General features: G+C 45.0%; 1 protein-coding gene across 3 annotated transcripts in view; it reads left to right on the top strand.

The window, feature by feature from the left end:
- GPCPD1 (glycerophosphocholine phosphodiesterase 1) overlaps positions 1-26,039 on the top strand; it is a 131,156-nt gene that overhangs the window by 44,406 nt on the left and 60,711 nt on the right. For all 3 annotated transcript variants that reach the window (XM_040351683.1, XM_040351681.1, XM_040351682.1), the window contains exons 5-7: positions 5,224-5,299; positions 16,647-16,688; positions 23,414-23,537. In XM_040351683.1, the coding sequence (XP_040207617.1) occupies positions 5,224-5,299; positions 16,647-16,688; positions 23,414-23,537 (242 nt within the window). The remainder of the gene's footprint in view (positions 1-5,223; positions 5,300-16,646; positions 16,689-23,413; positions 23,538-26,039) is intronic.

Genomic DNA, 26,039 nt, shown 5'->3' with positions numbered 1-26,039 from the left:
GCTGCAGGAGCTGGGGGCACAAGATGCTGCTGAGCCCTGTAAGGACCTAGCTGAACGTTTGGTTCGGGGTCTGTAGTTCGTCTGTGAGTCGGTCCTGGATGCGCTTCCCTTGCTTTCCAGGGCCTCCGCCTGTGTGGGGGTGTTTGCGCCGCCTCGTGTGGCTTACATGCTGGTCTTCGGACCGATCCTCAAAGGGTCCTTGGTGGACTCACCCCTTTAGGGGTGGGCGGCTTTTTGGGCCTCCCGGGTTGGCACCCCTAGGGATGCCACGGGTGGTAAGAGTACACTGCTTCCTCTGCTAGGAAGGGCAAGGAGCCTCGCCGTCGGCGAGGGCCCTCCTCTCCCGAGCAGTTTGTGCGCCCAGCACGGGGGGTATTCTGCACGGTGCTAAGGCCCCCGCTGCGGGGCTGTGACGCGCCTGGCACCACGTGCCTTATGGGCCTGCGGACGGTATTGCTTCCGCATGTAGGTCTGCCCCCGCCCGTGTCGGGTGGTGGGCTGGCTTTGTGATTTTGCGGCTCGGTTGAGGCCTCTTCTTTCCGACCGTTGGCTTTGCGAGGTTTTCTCGCGGTGCAAGATAGATTTTCTCTCTTGGCTGCCTAACAGATTTTTTCCTCCGTCCTCTGGCTTCCTCCGGTTAGCTGGTTGGTTCTGTCCAGGATCTTCTGATCGGGGGAGTGATGGTGCCAGTTCCCTCAATGGAACGGTCTCAGGGGTAATACTCCAATCTGTTGGTAATCCCCATGGGGGACGGGGTCCGTCCAATCCTGGGCCTCAGGGCCCTCGTTTGTTTTTTTGTGAAGTACAAAATTTCAGGATGGGAATTTTTTTCTGGCGTCCTTGGATGTCATGAACGCATACCTGCATGTTCCCATATGCTCTAAGCACCAGAGATTCTGGGCTTTGCGGTCAGGGAGGACTTTTTCTTTTTGTGGCCCTCCCGCTCGACTTGGTGTCGACACCACAGGTTTTTACCGGGGTGCTCGTCCCGATACTGGCCCGGCTGTGTCAGCGGGGGTTTATCGTGGGGTGTCTGGGCGACATTCTCCTACGAGCTTCTGAGAACTCTGCATTTGTGGAGCCGTGTCTATCACGTGTCAGACTCTCCAGGAAGTTTGGCTGGCTTCTGTTTTTGTCCAGAAGTCAGTGTTGGTCCTGTCTGGGACTGGAATTCCTGGGACTAGTCCTGGATTCCGCCGGGGCGGGAGTTTTGTTCTCCTAACGGAAAAATTTAAGACTCTGCAATCTGCTGGGCAGCAGTTGTCGACCTAGTGGTGGTCATCTCCGCGATTCTGCTTGAGGGTTCTGGATCTGACGGTGGCCTCTTTCGAGGCGGTTCCGTATGCCCAATTCCACGCCAGGGTGCTACTGGAGGACCTGTTGTCACGTGGGGACTAGCTTCCGTCATCTCTGGATTACCAGGTTCGGATGAGTCATCTAGTCCCTGGTGTGGTGGCTGATGTTTTCCGGTGCTTCGGGCCGGGAAGTCGTTTCGGCCAAGCCACTGGACAGTGGTCGCGACGGATGCCAGCCTCTCCGGTTGTGGGAGGGGTTTTTGGGGCACCCAGTCAGCCCTGGGGTGCTGGACTCAGGTGGCGACCCACCTACCAATCATTGTTCTGAATCGAGCTTTGCCTTGCCTGGGGGTCCCTGGATCTACAGGGTCGACCATTCGGGACCCTGTCCGTCAACGCTGTGGCGTACGTTGACCTTCAGGGAGGCACACAGAGCTCTGTTGCAGCGACGAGGGTCGCGCACATACTTTGGTGGGCCGAAGGGTCCGTTCCGGCTCTATTGGCCGCGTACATTCCGGGAGTACGGAATTGGCAAGCCGACTCCTAAGTCGGATTGTGCTTGACCACGGAGAGTGGTCTCTCCACCCGTAGGGGTTTTTTCAGTATATGTGCCGAAAGTGGGGCACTCCAGGCGTGGTCCTTCTAGTGTCCCGCCTCAACCGGAAGGTGCCATGTTTTTGGCCAGGTCACGGGACCCGTGGGCTGACGCCTCAGGCGCGTTGGTGGCTCCTTGGGGTCGCTATCGCCTGCTTTACACCTTCCCTCCTCGGTAGCTTCTTCCTCGCCTGCTGCGCAGAGTGGAAGCCGAGGGTATTTATCAATTCGGATTGCCCCAGATTGGCCGCGTCGCTCCTGGTACGCGGACCTGGTGCGTCTGGTGGCTGACGCCCCCTAGCATTTTCCCCTGGGGGTTGATCTTCTGTTACAGGGTCCGATCTTCCACCCTGTTTTTACAGCCACTGGCTTAGCGACGTGGCTGTTGAGAGCCTGGGGCTGAAGGCCCGAGGCCTATTGGGCTCGGTGGTCTCGACCGTGCTGCCGGCACGGTAGTCTACCTCACGTAGGATTTACATCATACGTGGAGGGCCTGCATCTCTGGTGAGGAGATGAAATGGCACCCTAGTACGTACGTACGTACGTACGTACGTACGTACGTACGTACGTGGTATCCAGGATTCTGCTGTTTTTTACAGCAGGGAGTGGATCAGGCTCTCGCCTTACGTACAGTTGGGAATCAGTTTTCTGCTCTGGCTGTTACTTTCAATGAGCCTTGGCGTCTCACTCCTTGGTGCGTACGTCTGTTCTGGGGGTCTGGCATATGGCCCCTCCACTACCCCCATGGGACTTGTATTTAGTCCTTTTGGTTCTTCTGGATGCTCCCTTTGTGGACATTCGGGAGGTTTTTTGTTGACTGTCACGAGACGGGAGCAGGTTTAGCTCAAGTGCTAGAGTACCTGCCCTTCAGGCATTTGACTCTGGGTTCTAGCCCAGGAAGGTCTGCGTTGTCACGTGGCCGTGGCTCGTCGTGGGCATTTCCACTGTGATTTTTTCTGGTAGCAATTACCTCGATCAGACTAGTGTTTGTCTGAACTGGAGGCCTTGTCTTGCATGGTTCCCTGCTTGGTCATCCATAAGGATGAGGTGGTGCTGCGGCGCAGCCGTCTTTTCTCCCCAAGGTGGTTTCGGCTTTTCACGTTGGTGTGGACATTGTTCTTCCATCCTTATGTCCTTGGCCGAAATGGAGGGAGGTGGCCACTTTTACATCCTCTGGATGTGATTCGGGCCCTACGTATGTACTTATCTGCTACGATTCCGTTCCGGAAGTCGGTCTCACTGTTCGTGTCGCTGGCTGGTTCTACCAGGGGGCCTGGTAGTCTCGTCGGCCACCTTTTTTCCGGGGTGGATCCGACGGATTGTGCTTCAGGCCTATGCCCTGAAGGGGCAGGCGCCTCCCTTTTGGGTTACGGCGCATTCGACCAGGGCGATCGGGGCCTCTTGGGCTTTCTGACATCATGCCTCTGTGTTACAGGGGTGTATGGCAGCGACCTGGTCGTCGTTCCACACTTTTTCTAAGTCTTAAAAGTGCATGTGAGTGCATCTTCTGATGCCTCCTTCGGCCGCAGGGTGTTACAGGCGGCAGTTTACGGTTGGAGTTCCTCCGTTGAGTAACTCCGGTTTTGTTTGGGGTGTAACCTGTTTTTGCTGTGTTATTTTCCCACCCCTCGAATTTTTTTGACACTGCTTGGGGACGTCCCTAAGGTCAATGAAGGCTGTGTCCGTCTATGAACGAAAGAGAAAAAAGGATTTTTGTACTCACCGTAAAATCCATTTCTCTGAGTTCATAGACGGACACAGCACCCACCCCTCCTTGGTTTGTACTGCTTGTTACGAACTGAAGCTGCTAGAGCAGAGTGGGGGTTATGCCTGGGGGAGCCACGCCCCCTGGGAGGAGCGGCATGAAGGAAAGTTTTTAACACCTTAAGTGCTGTAGAATTCTGCCTAAATCTCCTGGTAGGAAGAAGCATAACCCTAAGGTCAATGAAGGCTGTGTCCGTCTATGAACTCAGAGAAATGGATTTTACGGTGAGTACAAAAATCCTTTTTTTTAGCACTGTATCAGTGTCACTGGTCCCCAAAAAAAGTGTCAGTGTCCGAATGTCCGCCACAAGTCGCTGATCACCGCCATTACTAGTAGAAAAAAAAAAATGAAAATAAAATCAATAAAAATATCCCATAGTTTGTTGATGCTTAAACTTTTGCGCAAACCAATATACGCTTGTCCGCTGCACTATCGCAGTCCTGCTATAAGTCACTGATCGCCGCCATTTACTAGTGAAAAAATGAATTCCCTAAATACATAACTTTTGCACAAGCCAATCAATATACACTTTATTGCGTTTTTTTTTTTTTTTTTTTTTGTAGCAGAACACATATTGGCCTAAATTAGTAAAGATAAATTTATATTTATATATATATATATATATATATATATATATATATATATATATATATATATATATATATATATATATATATATATATATATATATATATATATATATATATATATATATATATATATATATATATATATTTATGTTTTATAGCGTAAAAAAAAAACTTTTTTTACTATTGTTGATTTTTGATGATCGAATGGCCAAAAGAAATCTCTATTTTCGGGGGGCAAACCTTATATTTGTGTACAGTGTTGCACGCCCGTGCAATTGTCAGTTAAATTAACGCAGTGCTGTATAGCAAAAAATTGTCTGGTCAGGAAGGGAGGTAAATTTTCCGTAGCTGAAGTGGTTAATTTACAGGGATTTCCTCTCACTTCTTGTTTGGCTATGGGACACATGACAAAAATAAATAGAAATAAAAATCTGACAGGGGTTCTAACCCTCCGTTGCTTTATCCAAATGGGGGAAAAAAATGCCTATAGTTCTACTTTTATTTATATTGTGCAAAATGTGTTTTGGTTTCTTTGTGTCTTACTTTCATGTTACAGCTTTGTACGTGTGTGTGTGTGTGTGTGTGTGTGTGTGTGTGTGTTTTGTTTTAGCTTTTTGGCTGTGCCTACTACAGTGATTTCCAACCTCCATGGGGATCCCTCTGGTATGGCACATGCTTCCTTACATTGGTTCATGCTGGACCAATGTAAAAGTGCAAAAATTATTAATTTAATTTGTTTTTAATATGAACCTTTTAGTCTGAGAATCGCTCTGTCCCTTTCCTCAGGTATAGAAAAATATTTTCTCATTAATTTATGGTTACATGCTTTGTATCCCTGACAATGACGATTCATTTGGGTGAATGAATGTAACCGGGTCTTGCTGGCAGTTCTCACGGCAATCTTTGATAGGGTAAATTATTGGGGTAAAGTGGTGTAATGCTATTCGTGAATGCAGTTCATTAACTTTTTAACTTGCAGAACACCGGCGGTCCATGCCAAGTCATAGTTCACAAGTGGGAGACCCATCTACAGCCACGATCGATAAATCCTTTAGGTATGGCCATTTACTGCAAGGGATCTTGTATCAGATTTCCTATACACAGCATGGCGAATGAGTAAAAATACATAAAGGCTTATTTACTAAGGCGGGCAAAGTGCAGTAATCCGTATCATCATTTTTTTTCCTCAACTGGTCACAATAAATTGTAAAGCATATTTTTTTTTTTTTTTTTTTTATCGTTAAAATAATCCCACCACAAGTTTTTATTTTTTTAAGGCACAACTTGCACAATTCGTCAGTATATAAAATCGAAGATCTTTCTTTCTTTCTTTCTTTCTTTCTTTCTTTCTTTCTTTCTTTCTTTCTTTCTTTCTTTCTTTCTTTCTTTCTTTCTTTCTTTCTTTCTTTCTTTCTTTCTTTCTTTCTTTCCTTTCTTTCCTTCCTTCCTTCCTTCCTTCCTTCCTTCCTTCCTCTTCTCGGCTCTTTATTGGATAGATTTATGGCAGCGCAGCCATTGGCTCCAGCTGCTATAAATCCCGTCCAATGACGTGGGGGCCGAGTACTGCATTCGGCGGCTATGGATGCCAAATGCTGGACATGGAAGCGCGCCCGCAAGGTAACCCCCCCTCAGGGGAGAGAGCTTCCCAGAGGGGGTTATTTGATGCAGGGAGAAGCAGAGAGAGCAGCCAAAGGACCCCAGAAGAGGATGTTCGGGGCCACACACTGAAAAACGAGCTGCACAGTGGAGGTAAGTATGACAGGTTTGTTTTTTTGTTTTTGTTTTAATCGAACCCATAGTATCACTTTAAATAAGGACATGTTTGTTCCAGTGCGTGTTTGATGCGTTTTTACAGCGTTTCAGTACAGTCCACTGCAGGAAAAATGCAACATGTTCTACTTTTTTTTTTTTTTTTTTTTTTACCTGGCACTGCAAGCACTGGTGTAAACGATGCCATTAAAAACCATTTAACCTACTTTCCATGCGTTTTTTTAATCCATCAAAAACACACTGGACTGCATGTGGTGTGAACTGGCTCTTAAATATTTCCAAGATTACCCCTATTTGCTATATCTAATTCGTCATCGTCTAAATATTTAACAATTGGTGCACCCAACCACTCTGTGAACACTTCAACAGATTACTTTATGGCTCAACGCGTTTCTTTGATCTCCTCTTCTGAAGCAGGCGATAGAGCGTGATAAAGAATAAATACTCTAAACACAAGAGAAAACCACATACAGCATCAAATTCCTCAATAAAAAATACTTGTATATTGCAAGTTCCATGTGTTGTCCAAGAGAACCTGAAATTCCTCAGAGTAGATGTTATATGTGGGACAAGAAGGGGTTAAAAGTGCCCATGTTGCAGCGTTTTCGAAGCGGCTTTCAGATGCATTGGAAGCACTTCCCATTCATTCCAAAACAGCCCCAAAGATGTTGCTTGCAGGACTTTTTTTCCCCGTCCTGCAAGCACACCGCCCCAGTGTGAAAGCACTCTGGCTTTCACACTGGGGTGGCAGGGGAGACAGTGTTCAGGTGCTATTTCTAGCGCTAAAATGCCTGAAAACTGCCCCAGTGTTTGTAAATTATTATAATTTTTTTTTTTAAACAAGTATGCTATACTTGCCTGCTCTCTGCTATGGTCCTCCTCTGCTGTCCCCTGCTTGTGCTCTGGGCTTCACCCACCTCCCAGATGAGTGCCCCCTTAGCAAGCCGCTTGCTATGGGGGCACTTGTGCATGCTCACTCCCAAGCCCTGCTCTGCATGTCCTCAAATCCAGCTCAATCCCGGCCCCAGCTCCCTCGTCACAGGCTCTCTGATTAACTGCAGTGAGGTAAAAAAAAAAAACTTAAACCTTCATTCCCTTAAGATGTAAATATATTTATATGCTTGCAAAAAATATATATATATATATATATATATATATATATATATATATATATATATATATATATATATATATATATATATATTTTCTTAACTTTTTTTAAATGTATTTATGTATTTTTTTAAGCATGTTCTCGGTTAAACAAACCTAAAATTCCTAAAGATAGTGTATCTGCCAGACCCCCACCCAATATACATAAACACATTGCCTTCCCCATTGGAAGTGGGAACCAGAGTCTCTATCTAGAAAGTCTTTCATGTAAGACACTCCAAATTAACTTAATTTTACAGGGGGTATGAACCCTCACTTCCCTTTTTAACAATGCATCCGGTGTCCAAGATGACAAATTTTGGTGGTTCTTGGCATTTGGGTGCATGCGCGCCCGATTACCGGCAGCCATCTTGTGATGTCTGGCTGCCAGAGATGGGCCTTCTCCGAATCCAAGCATGCCAACCGTTTTCGCCAACACGGAGAGCGGAAAACTTCTTTACCACCACACATACGAGGCGGAAGGCAGACATGCCTTCTTTATGGTGTTTAGAGTATCTGTCCTTTATCACCCTATCGCCTGCTTCTGAGGAAGTCAAGCTTTAAGAAACTCGTTGAGCCATAAAGTCCTGTGTTGGGGAGATCGCCAAACATTAAATTTGGAAGGGTTTAGTTCACAAATTGTTAAATATCTGAACCGTGATGATGAATTGGGTATGGCAAATCGGGTAGTCTTTGAAATGTTTTTAATTAATATTTGTTTTAGTGTTAAATTTTTGTAGTAATTTCCATTTTTTTTTATTTTTTTTATTTTTTTTAGTACTGGAGTATTGTGTAAGTTCTGCCTCAAAAATCCCACCAAAAGTTTTTTTTTATGCTTGAGAGAAATTAATATGTAAAGGCGTGTGGCTCCTGCCATAGGGAAAGATTTACTAAAACTGGTGCACACAGAATCTGAAGCAGCTCTGGCTGGTAGCCAATTCTAACTTAATCTTTTTCAATTAGGCCACTTTCACACTGAAGCGACGTGCCCGTTAACGGTAAAGCGGCACTAGTTTTAGCAACGCTTTACCACTGTTATAGCAGCACTTTTAACCCCCTAGAAGGGGTTAAAAGCACCTGCTTGGTGCTCCTTTTAAAGCAGCGCCCTTTCATTTCAATGGGCACGGGCGGTTTGGGAGGGGTGTATACACCGCTCCCCGACCGCCCCAAAGATGCTGCTCGCAGGACTTTTTTCCTGTCCTGCAAGCGCACCCCCCCAGTGGGAAAGCACTCTGACTTTCACACTGGGGCTGCAGGAGAGGCAGTTTACAGGTGCTATTTTTAGCGCAAAAAACGCGTAAGACCTCTTTCACACTGAGGCGCTTTGCAGGCGCTATAATGCAAAAAATAGTGCCCGCAAAGCGTGCTGAAAGAGCAGCTCCATTCACTCCAGTGTGAAAGGCCTGCTGGCAGGACGGTAACATTTTTTTCTGCTAGCTGCATCTTTGAGGCGCTGTAGGAGCGGTGAATACACTGCCACTAAAGCGCCCCTGCCTATTGAAATCAATGGGCAGTGCTGCTGAACCGGCGGGCGGTTTTTATCCTTTTGACCTTTTTGGCACTAAGTGGCCTTAAAGCAGAGGTCCCGCGAAAAAAAAAATATATTAAAAGCCAGCAGCTACAAATACTACAGCTGCTGACTTTTAATAAATGGATACTTGCTTTTCCAGCTCGCCCACCATATCGGCAGCAGAGGACGAGCAATGGCTCGTCTCTCTGCTGCCCCCGTCGCCATCGTCGGCCTTGCAGCTTCACTGCCCAGTTCCCTACTGCGCATGCGCGAGTCGCGCATCGCTTTCCCAGTGGTCCCCGCTGTCTCCTTGGACCAGTGTGTTTCCCAGAAGGCAGCGGGGGGGACAGGAAGTGGAGTGACTCCCGTGGCAGTCATTCCCGGAAGTGGGTGCACATACCTGTATTACACAGGTATCTGCACCCCCCTCCCCCCTGAAAGGTGCCAAATGTGACACCGGAGGGGGGGGGGGAGGGTTCCGGAAAGCGGAAGTTCCATTTTTGGGTAGAACTCCGATTCAGGCTGGGTTCACACTACTACACTACTTTCATCCTACTTTGCTCTGCTACATTGGTCCTACATTTATCCTACATTGGTCCTACATCCATCCTACTTTCATGAACAGGATACTACTTTGGTCCGACTTCAATGATATTCAATGGGCCTGAAGTAGGATCAATGTAGGACCAAAAGTAGTACAGGGAGCATTTTCAAAGTCGGACCGACTTGTGTAGGACGCTACAAGACGCTCTCATAGGGAAACATTGAACACAGAGCAAAGTAGGATGAAAGTAGTGTAGTAGTGTGAACCCAGCCTCAAGCTTTGACAATAAAACCTGAAAGCTGATTGGTTATTAGGCACAGCTGCACCAGATTATGTGTGCTCCAGTTTTAGTAACTCTCTCCCATAGTGATTTTTTTATTTTATTTTTTTACTTTTCAATGTCTTATAAAATAAGCCTGATAGGACACAATGGAAGGGATTTTCTAAAACAGGAGAGTGCAAATTCTGGTGCAGCTGTGCATAGTAGCCAATCGGCTTCTAACTTCAGCTTGTTCTATTCTGCTTTGACAATAAAACCTGGAAGCTGATTGGTTTCTAGGCAAAGCTGCACCGGATTCTGCACTCTGGTTTTTAGTAAATCGATCCCATTGACAATCTTGTGCACGCATTGCTTTATAGTGACATTTAATTACAGCGAGTATTTGATTTTGTCATAGTAAAGTAATGATCCAAAACTGGGGAAACTAGATATTGTTTAGATGAGAAGAATTTCTTGTATCCATAAAGACTTCCTACACAAATCACCTGCACCAATCATGCTGACCCTCCATTTTATTCTTCTGAATAAAATCTGAAATGGCAGATAGTCAGTTAAAGGAAAACCGAGCTTGTGTTCATCTGAAATGAGGTCTCTGGGTGAATGAACACAAGTTGTCAGGCTTGTGCAGAGAGAAGGAATAGAAGAGGTAGAACTTCTGTTTTTCTGCAGATCGTTGGTCACAATGTTCTGTACCGCCCAGCCCTGTCCAGCTGCAGCTGCTGTCAGGCTTTCCTAGTTTGACAGGCTGCCAGGACCGGGGTTGGGTGGTGCACCTGTACCCTCCAGCCACAGATAAACACCGGAAACCTCATGCATCGGGGATGAATTTCCAACGTACATGAGGAATGTGTTTATTACATCTGACAGGTTCTCTTTAATCTGCGATGATGATCTGTGCCCCCCCCCTGAACCAGACAGGGGGGGGGGGGGGGGGAGACAGAAAGACTGTTGAACTGCAAGGGTATAATTTACTTAAGGCAAATAGACTGAACTTTTTTCTTTGCAAAAGATACCGATCGCATGCAGGGAAAATAAATGCATTTTTGCTTGTAAATGGTTGGATGATAGAAGTCGCCTCATTCACTAAGCTAAGGGAAATAATCCCAATTCAACAATCTCTATTTGCCTTTATTAAAGCGCTATTAAACCCAAAAGCAAAAATTTTATGTATTGCGGCCTACTAATCATTAGATTTGGTGACTGCATTCGTTTTCTTATCTATGACTCCCCCCCTCTGTTTTCACCTGGTGATCTGGCAAGTAACACACCACCTATATTATGAGACCACTCCGGAGGATTGAGAACAGGAGGCACAGCAGCATTGTCCGTCTGGGGCGAGGAGTGTTAAAGGGGTTGTAAAGTCAGAAGGTTTTTTTATTCTTAACCACTTAAGCCCCGGACCATATTGCTGCCCAAAGACCCAAGGTGTTTTTACAGTTTGGGACTGCGTCGCTTTAACAGACAATTGCGCGGTCGTGCGACGTGGCTCCCAAACAAAATTGGGGTCCTTTTTTTCCCACAAATAGAGCTTTCTTTTGGTGTTATTTGATCACCTCGGCGGTTTTTATTTTTTGCGCTATAAACAAAAATAGAGCGACAATTTTGAAAAAAATGCAATATTTTTTACTTTTTGCTATAATAAATATCCCCCAAAAACATATATAAAATTTTTTTTTTCCTCAGTTTAGGCCGATACGTATTCTTGTACCTATTTTTGGTAAAAAAAATCGCAATAAGCGTTTATCGATTGGTTTGCGCAAAATTTATAGCGTTTACAAAATAGGGGATAGTTTTATTGCATTTTTATTATTTTTTTTTTTTTTACTACTAATGGCGGCGATCAGCGATTTTTTTCGTGACTGCGACATTATGGCGGACACTTCGGACAATTTTTACACATTTTTGGGATTTTTGTCATTTTCACAGCAAAAAATGCATTTAAATTGCATTCTTTATTGTGAAAATGACAGTTGCAGTTTGGGAGTTAACCACAGGTGGCGCTGTAGGATTTGGTGTACACTGTGTGTGTGTTTACAACAGTAGGGGGGTGTGGCTGTAGTAATGACGTCATTGATCGTGTCTTCCCTATAAAGGGAATGACGCGATCGATGCGCCGACACAGTGAAGCACGGGGAAGCCGTGTTTACACACGGCTCTCCCCGTTCTTCAGCTCCGGGGAGCGATCGCGACGGAGCGGCTATAAACAAATAGCCGCGCCGTCGTCCCGGATCGCTCCCCGAGGGGACCCGACCGCCGCAAGTCGCGGGGGGGGTCCCGATCGGACCCCCCACCCACGTCTAGGCAGGGACGTACAGGTACGCCAATGTGCCTGTACGTGCCATTCTGCCGACGTATATGTACAGGCGGCGGTCGGGAAGGGGTTAAAGTGATGTTAAAACAGGGATATGCAATTTAGCGGACCTCCAGCAATCTACAAATCCCATCATGCCTCTGGGTGTCAAGCTTGTGGCTGTCAGTCTTGCTATGCCTCATAGGACTTGTAGTTCTGCAACAGCTGGAGGTCCGCTAATTGCATTTCCCTGTATTAAAGGTTCCCGTTTGTTCTTTAAAAAAAAAACATCATACTTGCCTCCACTGTGCAGTTCGTTTTGCTCAGTGGCCACGATCCTCCTCTTCTGGGGTCCCACCGCGGCTCCTCTCCGCATTGGATAACCCCCTCTGGAAAGCGCTCTCCCGAGGTGATTACCTTGTGGGTGCGTTCCCGTGTCATACACTCAGCATTGGAATTGATTGACGGCAGCGGGAGCCAATGGCTGCTCTGCTATCAATCTATCCAATGAAGAGCTGAGAAGCCATGGAGAGAGCGCTGCGGGATCGCCCCTACAGAAATTCGGGGCTCAGGAAAGTAAAACGGCTGGGGGGGGGGGGGGGGACACTGCGAGGTGTTTTTTCACCTAAATGCATAGGATGCATTAAGGTGAAAAAACACGAGGCTTTACAACCCCTTTAACCGCTTAAGACCCGGACCTTTAGGCAGCTAAAGGACCCGGACAGGTTTTGCGATTCGGCACTGCGTCCCTTTAACAGACAATCCTTTTTTCCCCCCTACAAATAGAGCTTTCTTTTGGTGGTATTTGATCACCTCTGCGGTTTTTATTTTTTGCGCTATAAACAAAAATAGAGCGACAATTTTGAAAAAAAATTCAGTATTTTCTACTTTTTGCTATAATAAATATCCCCAAAAATATATATATAAAAAAAAAATGTCCTCAGTTTAGGCCGATACGTATTCTTCTACCTATTTTTGGTAAAAAAAATCACAATAAGCGTTTATCGGTTGGTTTGCGCAAAAGTTATAGTGTTTAACAGTGTTTACAAAATAGGGGATAGTTTTATTGCATTTTTATAATTTTTTATTTTTTTTTTACTTCTAATGTCGGCGATCCCTATAAAAGGGATCACACGATCGATGACGCCGCCCCAGTGAAGAACGGGGAAGCCGTGTTCACACACATCTCTCCCTGTTCTTCAGCTCCGGGGACCGATCACGGGACTCCAGCGGTGATTGGGTCCCGCGGTTCCGGAGCTTCGGACCGGGTCGCGCGCACCCGCCCACGACCTACGACTGGGTACTAGCACAGGACGTACCTCTACGTGCATGTGCCCAGCCATGCGATTCGGCCGACGTAAATGTGCAGGAGGCGGTCCTTAAGTGGTTAAAGTGGAGTTCCAGACAAAAATTAAACTTTCGCTTATCTGGACTGCCACCCCCCCCGGTGTCACATTTGACATTTTTTAGGAGAAAGGGGGGAGCAGATGCCTGTCTAATACAGGTATTTTCTCCAAATTCCGGCGATAGATCACCACAGCGATCTATGCCATGTCCATGTATTGCTGATTTAGACACACTAACAAATTGAAGCCAAACTCCAGATCACACTTTCAGGCCCCAGACTGACAATGCTGCTATAGTAATGTGCCTCCTCTGCTCCTTCCAAAAAAAAAAAAGCCTAAAAAAATGAAAACAAATGCGACCACCACATCTAATGATTGGTAAGCTGCAATATGTTACATTTTTGGTTTTGGGTTTCATATCGCTCGAAAGTCCTCATTCTAATTTCACTGTTTTCTTACAGTGTTCATTAGAACCTGCTGCAAGTCGGCCCATCTCATTTCCTGGCTGTAGGACATCCAGCATCATCTGGCACTTTCCTCCCCAGCCTGATTGTACCTGGCCCACTTCCATTCATTCATTGCATGTCAGTTCTTTCAGTCATGGAGGCTCAGCTTCACATATACAGCAGGTATAGAAAAGAACCGCCCACTTTAAAATAATCACACTTTGTTGCTTTACAGCCTGAAATGAAGACCGATGCAGGTTTTTTGTTTTATTCGGGTGTATGCACTCAATGCAACTTATAACATCCGAGTGGAAGATAAAACACCAACATGTCAATCAAAATGGGCGAGGGGGGGGAATCAAAAACAGAATCACTGAGTTGGAAAAAGGATCACCCGCTTGTGCCAGTATTTTGTTAAACCGTCTTTTTCTTTCATTCCAGCCTTTAGTCTGTTGGGATTTGTCTCTACTAACTTTCCACATCCAGACTTTGCAATATTTGCCCGCTCTTCTTTGCAGAACTGCTCAAGTTCCGTTAAATTTGTTTGTGACCGTTTGTGGACTGCAGTCTTCAAGTCATTACACAGATTTTCAATGGGGTTTAAGTCTGGGCTCTGACTAGACCATGCAAGGACATTCACCTTTTTTCCTCCTTCAACCCCTGTCTGGTCCTTTTGTTGCTGTGTACTTTGGGTCATTGTCATGTTGGAAGATAAACCTTCTTTCCATTGACAACTTTATGGCAGAGGGCATCAGTTATTCCTCAAGAATTTGACAGTATTTTTTCCCATCCATTTTTTTCTTCTATCCTGACATCCCTGCTGCAGAGAAACACCCCCATAATATGATATTACCCCCGTAACGAAAGGTCCCACACTCCTCTAGAATGCCTCTGTCAGCACACTGCTTCCTCCAGTATACCCCCCCCCATAACAGGATATTGCCACCTTCATGCTTTACTGTAAGAATGGTGTTAATTGGTTGGTGAGCTTGATTTGACAGCAGCGGGAGCCAATGGCTGTGCTGCTATCAATCTATTCAATCAAAGCTGGGACTCCAAGGACAGAAGGACGGCAGGGACGCGCCAACTGAAATTCAGGGTTCAGGTAAGTAAAACGGGGGCTCAGGTGGGGGAGGGGCCGGACACTGTAAGGTGTTTTTTCAAAAACAAAAAAACGGCCCGCTAGCGGCCAATAGTGCCACAAATCTGACGGTAAAGCGCCGCTAAATAGCGCCGCTTTACTGCTGACGCACCTCCCACCCCAGTGTGAAAGGGGCATAATGCATAGGATGCATTAAGGTGAAAAAACACATAGGTTTACATCTCATCCCTGTACTTCTAAGCATTGATAAAGCCTTAAAGCGGATGTGCGCTGAAAAAAAAAATATTAAAAGCCAGCAGCTACAAATACTGCAGCTGCTGACTTTTTTGATATTAGGACACTTGCCTGTCCTGGAGTCCAGCACCATCCGAAGCAGAGGACGAGCGACCCCCTCCCCACCATCCTCGGTGAGGGAACCAGGAAGTGAAGCGCTCCGGCTTCACTGCCCGGTTCCCTACGGCGCATGCGCGAGTCGCGCTACGCCCGCCGATTGGCCCCCGCTGTGTTCTGGGAGCCGAATGTTTCCAGAACACAACGGGGGTGGGGGGGGCTACGATAGGTAATGTCATGCCCGCAGATTGCCCGAGACTGTGTGGCCGGAAGTGGGTGCAAATACCTGCACCCCCCTCCCCCATTGAAAGGTGTCAAATGTGACACCGGAGGGGGGAGGGTTCCGATCAGCGGGAGTTCCACTTTAGGGTGGAGCTCCGCTTTACTTTTTTTTGTATCCATTTACTGACTTGTGCCTCTCCACAACTTTATCCCGAAGATCTTTTGACAGTGCCTTGCCACCCATAGTTAATGGTTTGCTTCAGTTGCACTACCAGGGACTAAAATGCTCCAGGAAAGCTCTTTTCATGCTAATCCAAATGACTACAGCTGATGAAAGTTAAATGGCTTTATGTGCCATTGAGAAGGTGATTGGCTACACCTGACTGAGTCATTTTTAGGAGGGGGTGATCCTTTTTCCAACTCTCTCTGTTTTTTTAATTCGATTTTTTTTCTGACATGTTGGTGTTATATCTTTCACTTGGATGTTATAAGTTGCACTGAGTAAATACAGCTGGATAAAACAAAATCTGTGTCTGTCTTCATTTCAGGCTGCAAAGCAACAAAATCGGATTGTTTTAAAGGCGATGATTCCTTTTTTTATGCCCACTGTAGGTGGTCTGCATGCAAATGTAGTCTGCCTTGGAACACCCACTTCTCCAGAATAACATCCACCCATCAAGGCATTAACTCCTCCTCAAGAGACAGCCCACTGCTTGCATGAGGGCCGAGGGCTTCTGATGGCAGTACTGAGACAGGGTGCTGTGATGTGTTCAGGAAGCTATGTATGTACAGCACCCTGTTGGCCCTGCCTGCCAGCCATGAACTGCGTGCATTGGATAGAGAAGCAGAGAGACCCATTCATATCACTGGGTCTTCAAAAACGTATGTAATGAAAATGGAAGTTCTTTATTAGCACGTTAAAAAATAAGAGCCTCTGAAGAGAAGTATATAGATACTACAATGAAAGGTACCATCCTCCTTAAAATTTGAATATAGAATAATTGGATCTGAGGTCCCCAAACCAAAGAGCCATTAATTAGCACGTTGTTGAGGAGAAAAAAGGAAACGGGAAGTCAAAATATATAAACAGATTCAGCATGAGCTTTAAATAAACATTTTCCAAATTAGTAACTGCTTTGCTCCATCTTCCCCTTGTGTAGCACAACCAATGGGCTTTCCATGTCGTCATCCGTGTTCAAATACTCTCTGGGGACCCCTTAAGCAATATTGTACTGACATAGGCCAGATTAGTCTGCCCAATCCCTGGAGACAGCAGTATGGGGAGGGGGGGAGGGGAACGCGGATGAGTGACCTCCAAGGTATTGCTGGAGCTTTATGTTTGTATCTGTAAATGCCTTTTATTTTTTTCAATGTGTAAATTTGTTTTTCTTTGCTCTTCTATAATATCTGCAGATGATGAAACTTGCGTAGATGATGGAGAGTTTGGACTTCACAGTAAGTAAAATCATCTATTATAATTTGTGATTGCTGTGGTGCATGCATTTGCAGTGTGGGGGGGGGGAAATAAACCATTATTTGTGTGTGTGTGTGTGTGTGTGTGTGTATATATATATATATATATATATATATATATATATATATATATATATATATATATATATATATATACATACATACATACATACATACATACATACATACATACATACATACATACATACATACATACATACATACACACGGCAGTTGCCCTTGCTATATGAGCCGCTAGCGTCCGATAAAGGGTTAATACCGCCCGCAATGTGGTTTGCTGTGGGGGCACATGGCGGGGGGAGGGACCAGGAGTGCCAGTGGAACACCTGAGAAGAGGAGGATCGGGGCTGCTATGTGCAAAACCAATGCCGTGCATTCACTTGAATGAATTGTGTTCAGCCAGGTTGGTGTCCACCAAACAAAACAGGGAGTTTAATTTCTGCTGCAACTGCAAAGCATCATGTCTGCAGCATGTATACAACTCTGTCCACAGCCTTAAGGGGTGGTTTGGGGTGGTAGTGTGTGTTTTAACGTTCAATGGGAGCGCCTGCAAATGCAATACACTATACGTTTTGGTAGACTTGGTACGTTTCGGGGGGGGGGGGGCCTTAATTGTAGAGGGGTAAAATACGTCTGAGGAATCCCCTACAGTAGAGCAGGAGCTGAAGCCATTTCTTTTTTTTTTTTTTTTTTTACCCATCTCATTCACATTTATGCAACAGGGAGCTGGTGTCCTGTGTGCAGATGACCGCCATTTTGTTGTAGTCTTTATAGGTGACCCTCTGTGAGAATGCTGAATTGCATTGACCCAGTTTAAAATTGGAATGTTTTGCATCTTGCATATAATTGCAGTGACACTGGTATTGTGCACAGATCATGAAGGTTATCACTAATAAATAACATGTATGATGGAAACTATTTTGTTCCAATTATCACTGATATATTTCAGTTTTGCGTGGTTACGGACAAGCTCATCCACCTGCTGGCTTAAACTTCTTGGAGACTTTAAATGTAAAAAATAAAAATAAAACTATCTGAACTCCCAGTTCTGCCTAGTGGCTGTGGTTAATACATATTATAGTGACTGTATCACCCTTCCTAGATGAATTTCCTGTAATATAATTTTAAGAAATACTTGAGGAATTCTGAGGCAAGAGTGGCACTATTGGCATGGCCTCCCAGCCAGGGTTAGGCATAGAAACTGCTGTAATGAATCTATCCTCTCTTCCCTTGCTGATCAGAGTTGGGATCGACCGATATCCTTGTTTCAGTGCCGATACCATACAAATATTTCGGCTACATCTTTGAATGAAAGAAAGGGCTGGGACAGCCGCACTCCAAAAAAAGTCTCCTTTTAATAAAAATGGATCACAAAATACATGCCACGGCCAAAGACAGAACAAAAAAGCTACATCTCCTGACGATAGACAATATTTTTTGCCAATTTATATTTTGTACATTTCATTTTTTTTTTTTTTTAATCACTGTTCTTGGTTTCACAAGGAATGTAAACAACGCTTGTGACAGTAATAGGCATGTGACAGGTACTCTTTATGGAGGGATCGGGGGTCTATGAGACCCCAAACCCCTCCTCGGCACTTCACAGTATTCAAAATGTCAAGATCAGCATTTTTGATACTTTATTTTTTTAAAACTGGCACCTTTTAACCACTTAAGACCCGGACCTTTTAGGCAGGTAAAGGACCTGGCCAGTTTTCGTGATTCGGCACAGCGTCGCTTTAACTGACAATTGCGCGGTCGTTTGAAGTGGCTCCCCCCCCCACAAATAGAGCTTTCTTTTGGTGGTATTTGATCACCTCTGCGGGGAACGGGGAAGCTGTGTTTAAGCTGGGCGCTTAAAGAGGACTTACAGGTATGTGCTTGTGCCCAGCCGTGCCATTCTGCCGACGTATATCTGCAGGAGTCGGTCCTTAAGTGATTAAGATGCCAGTAATTCAGGAAGTGATGTCATGACATTGCTTCCGGTTTACTAGATCAGAGACCCGAACGAAGCATCGGCTTTGTTTGGGGTCTTCGGCCAGCCGGCGGACGTGCTGGCTGGTTGCTCGGGCCTCCCGGTGGGACAGGAGAGCCTGGGCGAGCGGGGGAAAACGGGGAACATCCCCTCCTGCTGCTTGTAATAACAGCTGAGTGGCTGCTGAGCGGCATCGGTTGTTGTTTTAAAAAAGCTGACCCTCCGCTGTAAAGAACGGCTGCATGCATCACCCCGGTAAGACCCCTTGAAGAAATATTGATAATATCGGTCAGTTTTTTGCAAAAATGGATGAAGAAGACTAGGACAGCCGCACTCCAAAAAAGCGTTCCTTTTTAATAAAATAGGTCACAAAACTGACATGTCACAGCAGAAATCAGAAAAACACATCTGACGCGTTTCACACTGTCATACAGTGCTTTCATCCATTTTTGCATGTCATTGCATTGCCGGCACCCAGGGTTTTGGATTTGGTGAGAGAGTTCTCTTGGTCTATCGGAGCGGTCACCCTTCTTCCCATCGGTCAGTTTTTTACTGATAATTCTAAAAAAGTAAATATTGGCTACCGATAATCGGCGGCACCGATAACCGGTCGATCCCTAGATCAGTGTTTCTCAACTCCAGTCCTCGGGGCGCACCAACAGGTCATGTTTTCAGGCTTTCCATTATTGTGCACAGGTGATTTTATCAGTTTCACTGCCTTAGTAATTACCACAGCAGTTTGATCTGAGGGAAATCCTGAAAACATGACCTGTTGGTGCGCCCCGAGGACTGGAGTTGAGAAACACTGCCCTAGATCAGAGCGGGTGGATGAAAGGTCTGTGTCCAGTCAGTTTCTTCAGAGTGGACATGGACCGAGGCCTCTCTGCTCTATGGATTGGTAGTTGTGAAAGGATTCTGCAGTCTGTTTGCACCCGACGGCCCTCCGATCTGATCAGCGTAGATGGATTGGGACGGATCAGATTTTCAGATGCCAGGAGGCAGGGCGGGGCTTATGATCATATGACCACCGTGATTGGCTGGCACAGCAGTCATGTAATCTGAACTTTCAGTTAGCCGCCAGTTACTGTGCTTGGGGGCGCAAGCTCTTGGCACAGTTTTGTTTAAAATCTAGTACGCAAATATGCAGCCTCTTTAATGGACTAGATTGGATTGAAGGTAGGCGGGTGTACACTGACACGGGTCCGTTTTAGGGGTGTAGGGGTGAATGGGACCGTCTGATCAGGTCCACCAGAAAAACGTGGCAGGCAGACCTGATCAAACCCTTTGTGTGAAATGGGGCCTAAGCGTTGGACAGAGTCCATCCTTTTATTTTTTATTTTTTCCAAGCATTGAGGCCCGGTTCACACTGGTTGCGACATGAGCTCTGACTTTGAGAGCACATGCCGCATCTTTTAGTGCAATGGAACCGTTCTAATAGAAGTAACTTGAGTCGCTCTGGCTTGGAAAAAGATTCCTGCACTACTTTTGGTCTGACTTCGGCACAACTTGCATTGGCCCAGATTCAGGTAGATCCGCGCAATATTTGCGTGGGCAAAGGGCAAAGATTTTGCTCTGCGCCCACGCAAATATTTCGATTTGCCCGCGATTCACGGAGCAGTAGCTCCGTAAATTGCGCGGGCGCTATGCTAATTTGCCCTGCGTAAGGGCGCCTAATGTAAATGATCCCGCCAGGGGCGGGAATCATTTAAATTAGGCGCGCTCCCGCGCCGAGCGAACAGCGCATGCTCCGTCGGGAAACTTTCCCGACGTGCATTGCGGCAAATGACGTCGCAAGGACGTCATTTGCTTCTAAGTGAACGTGAATGGCGTCCAGCGCCATTCACGAATCACTTACGTAAACGACGTGAAATTCTAATTTCACGAGCGGGAAGGGTGGCTATACTTTAGCATTGGCTGCGCCTACTATGAGTAGGAGCAGCCTTATGCTAAAGTCGGCGTACGGAAACTCCGTACCTTGCGTGCGCAGGGCCCGCGCAACTTTTGTGAATCGGTGGTAGTATGAAATTTGCATACTATACGCCGATCACAATGGCCGCGCCCCCTAGCGGCCAACGCAAGAATGCAGCTTGAAATATGAAGGCATAAGGAGGCTTATGTCTGTCATATCCTAGGCTGCAGTCCGCGTAGCGATGTTCCTGAATCAGGGGCATTCGCTACGCGGGAGCAAAACGGCTATTGCGCCGCGCAACCTATGGTTGCGCGGGCGCAATAGCTTCTTGAATCTGGGCCATTGACTTTGACTTCTATTTAAGGAGTCATATGAGTTGTGCTGGGATGTTGGCTTCAAAGTCGCGGCATTGTGAACTGATCCATCCAATCTGACAGAGCTTAAGATATTTTACAAAGAAGAATGGGCAAAAATGTCCCTCTCTAGATGTGCAAAGCTGGTAGAGACATCCCCAAAAAGACTTGCAGCTGTAATTGCAGAGAAAGGAGGTTCTACAAAGTATTGACGTTTTGAAAATATTTTATCATTTTCCTTCCACTTCACAATTATGTGCCACTTCTTATGTTCTATCACATAAAATCACATTAAAAAACATTTTGGCTGTAACATGACAAAATGTTGTAAATTTCAAGGGGTATGAATACTTTGTCAAGGCACTGTACATGATGCTGCATTGGGGTTTAAAGAGGAAGAGTATTCTCCACCTAAAAAAAAAAAAAAAAAAAAAAGTGTCCAAAGAGAGAAAATTGTAATGCGTTCATTGTGTGCAATTTTTTTTTATTTTTATTTTTTTTTAACCTAAAGCTTCATGTATAGAAAAGTATATTCTGGTTTATGATGTTTTTTTGCATCGCTTTATTTAACCATGCATGTGCTTTCACATGAATGCGGAGAGCCTTGTATTGTGGTATCCCAAATTTCCATGAGACTTCTGGCATCTTGAGTGTTCACGCTTAATCCAATTTTTCACCAGGAAACTTTCTCTGGCAAGTGATCAAGTTGCTGTGGAGTGTTGTGGTAATGTGGTTGTGCACTTGTAGTTCTTGTTCATGTAATGGGTGATGTCACATTATTTCTACAGATAAGTCGGTCCTCCCACAACGGTGGACTTCCTCTCCCACTGACCTCCAAATTACTTTGGTATTCAACGGTGAAATTATCTTGCTGTAGTTTCCAGTTTTTCCCCCCCTTTTGCTTAGGATTGGCCAGAAACCTAAAATTACACCCCACTCCGAAAGATCTTGGGGCAATTAATAATGATTTGGGTGAAGGGGGGGTATCCAGTTTTATATTGTTTTCACTAAGGCAAGTTTGCCTCGGAAGTGTCTGCATGTGCCTTCTCCTTCCTACTGTAGAATGGGTATTGAATTCAAATTCATGGAGGTCCGATCAGTAAAATATTCTTCCAGGAGAGGTCCAAATCGCATGTATGTATGAAGTCTCCGATACTTCCCATCACTGCCCTCTATATTACAGTCCTGTTCTTGCATCAGTGTCCCCCCCGCACATCACAGTCCCCCCACTTTACATCAGTTTCCCCTTCACATTAGTTTACATTTCCCTCCCACACACAGCTCTGCTCCTCTTTACAGCTCCCCCTCAGCACTGCTCCTCTTTACAACTTCACATGAAACTCCCTCCCCTCTCCTTCCACAGCTTTGCTCCCCTCTACATCTCTCCCCCCCCCCCCAAGCACTTGCCTCCCTTCATGTCACCCTCCCTACTGCTCTTTCCCCCTTTTATATCACACACCCCCATTTTATACCAGATTTCTGCCCTGCTTAACATAACCCCCCCTCAACAGCACTGCTCGCACCCTCCCCCCAGCACTGCTCCTCTTTACATTCCCCTTTTGTTAACGTCCCGGCTTCCCCTTTTGTTAACGTCCCGGCTTCCCCTTTTGTTAACGTCCCGGCTTCCCCTTTTGTTAACGTCCCGGCTTCCCCTTTTGTTAACGTCCCGGCTCCCCGTTTTGTTAATGTCCCGGCTCCCCGTTTTGTTAATGTCCCGGCTCCCCCTTTTGTTAATGTCCCGGCTCCCCCTTTTGTTAATGTCCCGGCTCCCCCTTTTGTTAACGTCCCGGCCCCCCCTTTTGATCTCCTCCCCCCCAGCATCCTAGCAACCAATCCCCTGCTACTTAATCTGGAAAGTTAAAGTGGAGCTCCACCCCCCCCCCCCCCTCCAAAAATTATTTCAGCAGCTACAAATATTGTAGCTGCTGAATTTGAATATTCGGAAGACTTGCCTGTTCGGGGATCCCGCAATATCCTTTAAAGACAGCTGAAAAGTTAATTGGTGTTCTGCTGGCTTTGGCAAGTAATGTTGGTCCTGAAAACTTTGCAGGTGCCATCAAATAAGACAATAATCGGCCACAACTCACGGAACCCCGAGCAACTTCTGGAGGAACCCTGGGGTTTCATGGCACCCTGGTAGAAAATGTCTGTTCTGTAAAAAAATGAAAGAAAAATAGTGGTGTGGAGGGAAAAGCTGGAAACTGGTGCAAAGATCTCCTCACCAAGAGACAAATTAAGTTATTTGGTGTCTCTGCTCTTTCTTCTTCCCCTTTTTTATTTTATTTTTATTGAATTTTTTTCAAATATACGGTACAAATCTGAGTTTTGGGTGGACTGACGCTTTAAGTCACTGAGCAGTTGTATAAGCAATGCATTTTTTTTTTATCTGATTAACATGAACATGTTTAGGTTGTTTGTCGCAACTGATAACTTTCATCTACTTTGCCAGATGGCGTTGAAACGGTGGATTCCGGATGGCTGACATGTCAGACTGAGCTTAGATTACGGCTACATTTTTCAGAAAAACAACCCGTTTCTATAACCAAGAAAAAATTTAAAAAGTCTAGGTTTAGGTATGGTGATAAATCCAGTCTATCTTTCTTTTAGAGTATAGATTGCTTATGTAAAAAAAAAAAAAAAAATATATATATATATAATCTCGCGCTTACCCACAAAACAACCTATTTATATATAAAGGGGCTGCAATTGTTAAGATCTAAATACTTAATCCAAACACAAATAAGTGCGCAACCATCCCACATTACAAGCGCACCCCCATCACACACACACACACACACACAGTTGGCAAGCGCTCCCTAGGCTTGCATTTTACCCTTTGATGTTAACCCCTTTCCGTGTCAGTGTCCTTAGTATAGTGACAGTACATTTTTCTTTTAGCACTGATCACTATTGGTGACAGTATTCGTGTCACTGGTCCCCAAAAAGTGTTGTGTCCGATTTTGTCCACCGCAGTTCCGCTATAAGTCGCAGATCGCCACCATTACACCAAAAATTCTAAAAATATATCTTATCGTCTTGTAGACGCTATAACTTTTCTGCAAACCAATCAATATATACGCTTATTGGCGCATTTTTTTACCAAAAATATGTAACAAAATATGTACATATTGGCATAAATTGATAAGGAAATTAGATTTTATTTACAATTTTGTTTTGGATATGTTTTTTAAAAGTAAAAATATTTTTTATAATAGCGAGAGATAGAGATATAGCTAGATATATCTATATCTCTATCTCCTTTATCTATTTTTACTGATTGATTGTTTTTTTTTGTTTTTTTGTGACATTTGATCACCTCTGCGGTTTTATATTTTGAGCTATAAACAAAATAAGGATCGACAAAAATTTTGGGAAAAAAATCTATATCTCCAGTCTTCGTTTTTTTGTTTATAGTACAACAAATTAAAACCGCAGGGGTGATCAAATACCACCAAAAGAAAGCTCTATTTTTGGGGGGAAGGTTATTATTATTATTATTATTATTATTATATATATTTTTTAAGTGCAGCGTCGCATGACTGCACAATTGTTAAAGTAACGCAGTGCTGTATCAAAAATAACAATAATAATAACAGTGCTGTAACAAAAATATGGCCTGGTCATAAAAGGGGCTAAATCTTCTGGAGCTGAAGAGGTTAAAGGACATTTAAAAAAAACATATCAAATCTCCTCGCGGGTAGCAACCCGCGGGTGAACAAGCCCCTCTGTGTGGATGTGATGTAAGATGCTACAAACCAGGAAGTTGACCAGGGGAATACCTGGAAGAGCCACCAGAAGCACCTCCCACAGTGGTAGTTGTCCATGTGATCTACACACTGTCTGCTACTTCCTGGTGTTCCCCTGACCAACTTTCTGGTTCCTAGCACCTTACATCACATCCACTCGGAGGGGCTCACCATTTAATATCTTGAATGTGAGTGCATATTGTTTTTTTCCTTTCACCCATGTGTTTTAATAAATGCTGCTTTTAGGTAGTGGTGCTTTTCTCCCCCCCCCCCCCCCCCCATTTTTTTTTCTCTTTTATACTTCATTTTGAAATAAGTTGTTCTCTTCAGGAAATGAAGTGTTATCCTTGACTTTTTAAACTACAGACCCTCTGTAGTTGGAGAGGTTCCAAATGTGGGAAGGGCTTGGCACTAAGTTGATCAGAAGCCTAGGCCTTCTGTGCAGCAGTGCCCAGAATTCAGGTGATCTCCAGGTTCCTTGGTATAGATGCAGTGATGGTGAACCTTGGCACCCCAGATGTTTTGGAACTATATTTTCCATGATGCTCAACTACACTGCAGAGTGCATGAGCATCATGGGAAATAAAGTTCCAAAACATCTGGGATGCCAAGGCTCACCATCACTGGATTTAGAGGATTATTGATGATGATCATTGATGTACTTGTTGAGTTCCCTTTTAATAACCTTTAAACTATAGTGGGTTACATCTGAGCTTATGCCCTCGTTCACATTAAACGCGACTTTGAAATCGTGTGACTTCACCTGAAATCATACAATTTCAAAGCTGCATGTCAGTGTGACTTGGAAGACATTTGTGCAGCTTCATGCACAGACTGCTATGCAAGTCGCACCCAAAATCGCTAAAAGTAGTGTAGGATTTAACTACTCCTTTTTTCAAAATGATGCAGCACCGCAAAGTCGGCGTTGCACCGATTTGAACAGTGCGATTGCGGATAATAATGTGCGCCTTGTTATACGATTTGAACTGTCAAATCGCATGACAAGTCGCTCCAATGTGAACGAGGGCTTAATCTTCATATTATGTAACGGTGCTTGCATTTTAATCTGAGAGGATTAAATGAATTGCATTCTCAAAGCATTCCAAAGAAATTAAAATAAATGCCATACAACACTCAGTGGAAACATTTTCATATGCCAACAAACTGGGCTGTCCACATTCCATGTAGAATGTCGGCTAATAAACCCAAATGAGCTAAATAGGTGCCACATAACGGAAGTCATTAACATAGAACAACCAGACAGATTGCAGTGAATTTTCATAAATAATCAAGCATCTCCTCGGATGAAACTTGGAAACGCATTTTACT

The sequence above is a fragment of the Rana temporaria genome, chromosome 4, assembly GCF_905171775.1.
Source record: "Rana temporaria chromosome 4, aRanTem1.1, whole genome shotgun sequence".
Taxonomy (NCBI): domain Eukaryota; kingdom Metazoa; phylum Chordata; class Amphibia; order Anura; family Ranidae; genus Rana; species Rana temporaria.
Note: the sequence above shows the minus strand (reverse complement) of the source record. Positions and strands in the feature narration are given on the sequence as shown.